At 42.0% G+C, this 5,259-nt stretch overlaps 2 protein-coding genes across 13 annotated transcripts in view; one reads left to right on the top strand and one right to left on the bottom strand.

Annotated features, from left to right (window-relative positions):
• Nucleotides 1-3,734, bottom strand: part of ciz1a (cdkn1a interacting zinc finger protein 1a) — a 9,603-nt gene extending 5,869 nt beyond the window's left edge. Inside the window, exons 1-6 of the mRNA XM_005720475.2 lie at nt 3,520-3,734; nt 2,862-3,094; nt 1,143-1,270; nt 768-997; nt 306-426; nt 48-135 (exon numbers count right to left, since the gene is read on the bottom strand). Coding sequence (XP_005720532.1) covers nt 48-135; nt 306-426; nt 768-997; nt 1,143-1,270; nt 2,862-3,013 — 719 coding nt within the window. The 5' untranslated portion in view covers nt 3,014-3,094; nt 3,520-3,734. The remainder of the gene's footprint in view (nt 1-47; nt 136-305; nt 427-767; nt 998-1,142; nt 1,271-2,861; nt 3,095-3,519) is intronic.
• A 796-nt stretch (nt 3,735-4,530) lies between these two features.
• The window catches only part of dnm1a (dynamin 1a), a 50,307-nt gene continuing 49,578 nt past the window's right edge, over nt 4,531-5,259 (top strand). For 11 of the 12 annotated variants that reach the window (XM_005720469.2, XM_013909834.1, XM_005720472.2 and 8 more), the window contains exon 1: nt 4,532-4,940. In XM_005720469.2, coding sequence (XP_005720526.1) covers nt 4,780-4,940 — 161 coding nt within the window. In that variant the 5' untranslated portion in view covers nt 4,532-4,779. Of the gene's footprint in view, nt 4,941-5,259 lie in introns of all 12 variants that reach the window. The other variant, XM_013909832.1, reaches the window with a different exon arrangement.

Genomic DNA, 5,259 nt, shown 5'->3' with positions numbered 1-5,259 from the left:
GTGCAGTTTTCTAATACAGCTAGCAGCAATAAACAGGCTTTCCCCACCATTCTGTCCTCTTTTTCTTCACTGCAGGTTCTTCAAGTTGCTCCTCAGATAGTTGTGTTGGCCCATCCAGTCCTCCCGTAGCACCATCTGTGGGTGAAAAACACAAACCAAAGGGAAAAAGAAAATATTTAACTCTGATATTCTTCAAGTACTTTGTACAAAAAGTTTAAATTCACATAGCATTTAGCTAACACTATAACTCAGCTTCCATCCTAACTAATTACTATGTTTCTGATATGGGTGAATTGCAGCTCTACCTGCTTGAGTCTTGCCATTAGCTCCAGTGGTACTGCTAGCTGCTGCTGGTTGCTCATCTGAGCTCCCTGCTGCCATCTGCTCACTGTCCCGCTTACGATCTGGCTGTCGATTTGCAGCATCCTACTCACAGAGACAGATCACATGAAAACTAGAAAATAATGATCCATCGTAGCCGAAAAACTTTATCTACGCAGTTTTTTTGAGGGATACATTCCTGAAACATTATGTAAATATGTACACTGACTCTATAGTGAACCTACTTATTTGTTGAGAATAAATGGAAATCCTGATTCTTATCATTTGTCATACATTCACACTGCTTACAACAAAGATAATTACACTAAGACAAATAATCATAAACATGCCGTACTGTCCAAGCCTGATCACTCGGATGGTAATCTGAGCTCACTCAAAAACCCACACAATGGACACAGTAACTGCAATAGCGCTGTTATAAATACCGCGGAAGACGAAGAAGAGGAGGCAGAGGATGCTGAGGAGGTGGTGGTGTTGTTGTTGTTGTTGTTGAAGTAGCGGGGATGTGGGTGGAAGGGTCGTGCAGCTGGGAAACCCATGATGGGAGACTTGATAGCCATGCCCATGGGAACCGGCCCGAGCAGGGACGACCTGTTCCCTGCTGTGAAGAACTGCCGAAACTGCTGCCCACCCATCCCAAAGCCCCGCATGTTACCTGCACGCAAGTACAACAAGAAAGGAAATTATTATAAGGGCTTGCTTTACATAAAAAACAATATACATGAAAATGTCACGTGACATCTTCTGCTCTTTGAGATTTCCAGGTATTGCCATTTTTATGCTATTCACTCACACCGTACCCTGCATCTGCTGCATCAGTAAAGCACCCTGCAGCATGGGATTGGGGGCGATGATGGTCGTCTGCGAGGCATGGCTCAGGTTGACCATCCGGGGAGGGGGTGCTGTCTGGGGGGCAACAGGAATGGTTCTAGGAAAGAAATACACACAAGAAAGTAACATGTCTTATTATTTAAAAATTCACATCCTCACTCAAATCTGCAGCTAAAGGCAGAGTGTCTGGGGTAAATGACAAATCCATCAGAGCCATGGAAATGTTTTCCGCCTTCTTAACAACCTGAGAATTTATTTTACATGCATCCATCATACTAAAGCTGGCTTGACAGATTTTGCTGCCACCTTCGCTTATTCTCAGAATAAAGATGAGGAAAGAGAAGAAAATATTGTAGTTTAAGTGAGGATTAAAAACGGAGAAATAAAAAGCTTCCTTCTAAAAAAGGTTGGGACCAAAAAAAAAATAAAAAATTATATATATATATGAACATAATTTGTTTATTGTTTAAAACCAACATCTTATGGATAACTGCAGAAAGAAACTATGAGAAACTATGTTGTTTTTTGAAGAATACGTGCTCTTAGTTTGATGTGTAGTGTAAAAGCCAAGTGCTTGAACATCTCATAATTAATTACATTAAGTAGCAACACGCCTGGATATAAAAATAACATGCCAGAACTTAACCAGTCTTTCATCTACAGTAAACAATATCATTAAAAAATTCTGAGAATGAGCCTAGCAAGATGGAGCACCGTTGCCTCACAGCAAGAAGGTCCTGGTTTTGAATCATGTGGCAACTTGTCCAAGGTGTACCCCTCCTCTCACCCTATGAGAGCTAGGATAGGCTCCAGCTCTCTCCAGCACCCGAGAATCAAAGACAATTTCCATGTGCAACGGACTAGGCTAAAAACCAGTATTAACGGCCACAATCTTCAGAGCCTGGACTCAAAACAGACGCGATTATGTAGTGGAATCACTGCTTAAGCTCACAAACACTTGTGAAAACCACTGCCGATGAGAAACGTCTGCTGCTGAATTGACCAGATGCAATTTAAAACCTCACAATTTAAAAGGGAAAAAACCCCAAAAACAACAACAACAACATATATTTATGAAAAAAGATCCAAAATTATCAATGCCTTCTCTGAGCACCAGCTGACTTAACAGGAGACAAACAATACCAAACAATCTGCAGCAAGGTTTAGCAGGAAGTGTCTGGATGCTAAGATTGACACACAGAGGCGAATTCTTTATACACATTACTGACATCGAGTTAAATTTAAGTAGATATATACCGGTATATATATTTTAAAGGCTTATTTATATAAGACAGCTTTATCGCCTTTATATTGCTTTCAAATCGGTGCACTGCGTTACAGTGAACAAGTAATTAGATTACCTGTTACCTGTAATGAGATTATAGGCTGGTTGACTGTGGAAGATGCCATAACAAATGTGATGTGATTTTGTGTTATTGGTCTGAGGTCAGAAATCCTGCAGCAAACGTTTTATATAACGCTTAAAAGAGGGATAATAACACATAACCTTTGAGTAATCTAGATAACAATGGAAGGCAGCAGTCAAAATAAACATCAAATACTGTCAGACCACTAATTAAATATCTGAAATGATAAATGTAGCCGTAACAGGTGTTGGGACGGGCAGTTAGCATACAGGTCATCCAGAGGGCCTTACATTATCCCCGGTCTTGAGTTAACAGGCTTACCGGGGTGTCTGGTGGTGATGGGCCACATGGTGTCCGGGAGGCGGCTGCGGCGGGGGAGGCGGAGGCTGCTGCTGCTGGAAAAGTTGCTGTAGTTGCCTCAGTTGCTGGTGAAACTGTTGCTGTTGCTGCTGATGGATGTGCGGATTGAACATCACGGGCTCTGATTTAATCCGTTACGTTGCAACGAGTTGTCAGAGCCGTCAATGTGTGGCACCTCTTAGGACAGAGGATCTCTTGTTGGGAGGAAGAAAACCGTGATTAGTTGCTCTGCTATCAGACCAACTATTTGTTGTTAAGGCACAATTAATGACAGTGCGCACCTCCTGTCAGACAACAGGTCGCTCTCATATTTCATTATGACAACTAGCTAGCGTTAGCATAGGAGCTAACAATAATTAACTTTTTGGTTTGCTAAGTTTACTTTCATTTCCTCCACCATTCCGCTTCATACAGATAGCCGCATGTTAGCCGCTACGCTGTCAGAGAAAGCAGAATGGTACTCTAAATATGCCCACAATATCGAGCCTATGTTGATAACTGAAGTGTAGCTACACCTTCCATAAAATGAACGAAGCTAACGCTACATTAGCCATAGCCGCTCAGTCACTGAACCAAACAAGTTAGCTTAGCAAAGCATTCAACTAACTCAAAGACAAACCTCTCCTGTAGGGACTGCTTTGTTGTATTTAGCTCCCTACAGCTGCCCCCAGAGACGTAAACCTCGCCGGGTGTTAATTGTCAACGTAAAACCAAACCGAAGAGTTAAACACTCGCTCTTTACAGCAACGGTGCAACTTGCACAAAAACTGAAGCCATAACCTCTGATCAAACCGGTGGACCGTGTCACCCCCTAGTGGCTGCCTGGAGAACTGAAAACGCATGATGGACGTAGAATGACCAGGCTTCGAAATGTCGTTTTTATTACATTTATTTGTTGTTGTTGTTGTTGTTGTTGTTGTTGTTGTTGTTGTTGTTTTATACTCTACAGTTATTATTTTATCTATTAGCTAATGCGACATAGTTAATAAAAAAATAAAGCTTTTTAGAGGTGAACATTAAATAGCAGAATACAACTTAGCACCTGTGGCACTGTTTACATTACTGTATACTGTCATGTTGGTTGTAGGTTGAGCTCGTTATGTTTTTCAATCTAGCTATGTTGCAAATAACCACCGCTGAAAATTAATTTCTATAGGACAGTGTTCGCCTAGTCTTTCACTCTTTGTTTTTGGCTCTTGTTCTTCTAATATGTGTTTATTCAGTCATGTGTTTGTGTGTTTAATTGTGTAAACATATACTTAATGTGTGATTTTAACCAACCACTGAAGCATTTTGTAACTGTATGTTAAAAAGAGCTGCACAAATAAAGTTGTTGTTATTATTATTATCATCATTATATTTAATAAAGTATCAAAAAAAATAAGGTAATAAAATGTACATTTTCATAATTGAAAATGAGAGCAATCACAAATTTAAACACAACATAAATATAAAAGGGCATTCAAATTCGCTCAGGTGAGTTAAAAAATATTTATTTTAATATGAAAAATACTCTGGGTTTTTTTTTGTTTTCAAATTGCAAATTATTTATGCGAGAGAAATCTACCAGTGTCACCACCTAGCGGTGGGTGTGGAGTACTGCAGGGATCTCCTGGTAAAATACAAGAGCTCATCCTCCTCCTCCCCCCCTGCGGTGCTTGGAGAGGAGAGTGTTGGAGAGAGTGCTGGCTTGAGATGATCTGACACACCGAAGAGCACGTAAATGAGGAAGCAGAGCGAGAAGTGAGCCGGTGAGTGCGCGCAGACTAGAACGCCCTCTGAACGCTCTGAGGGGGGTGAGGAGGGGCGCAGAGGAAGATAAAGCCATAGATCCGTCCCTGTTCTGTCAAGGAAGCTAGCCCATCATCCTCTCGCAAAGATGGGGAACCGGGGAATGGAGGATTTGATTCCTCTGGTGAACCGCATGCAGGATGCTTTCTCGGCCATTGGGCAAAACGCAAACCTGGACCTGCCGCAGATCGCCGTGGTGGGAGGACAGAGCGCCGGGAAGAGCTCGGTGCTGGAGAACTTCGTCGGGAAGTAAGTAGGCTTTTCCAGGCTGTAGTGGATGCTGGCGCGCCTCCGGTGCACCGCGCAAGAAGGAGCTCTTACATCTAAGTCCCCATCCCCCCCCGGCCAGGTTTAAATACACAAAGCCTTCACTTAGACCCGAAAGCTTCAAATTAAACGCGCATTCAACGCACTTTCTGTCGTTTCAAAGCCTCGAGCACACCGTGAGGCAGATTATTTTGTTAGGCCTTCATAAATCCCCAGAGTAGTTTATCTGTTAACTACCTTGTGATGCATTCAAGAACCACATATTCAAGTTACAATGACTTATTATGATCTTGTTATGATC

Source organism: Pundamilia nyererei, unplaced genomic scaffold (assembly GCF_000239375.1).
Source record: "Pundamilia nyererei isolate P.nyererei 1_Seehausen unplaced genomic scaffold, PunNye1.0 scaffold00002, whole genome shotgun sequence".
In the NCBI taxonomy this organism is placed as follows: Eukaryota; Metazoa; Chordata; class Actinopteri; order Cichliformes; family Cichlidae; genus Pundamilia; species Pundamilia nyererei.
This window is presented reverse-complemented; position numbering and strand designations above follow the sequence as displayed.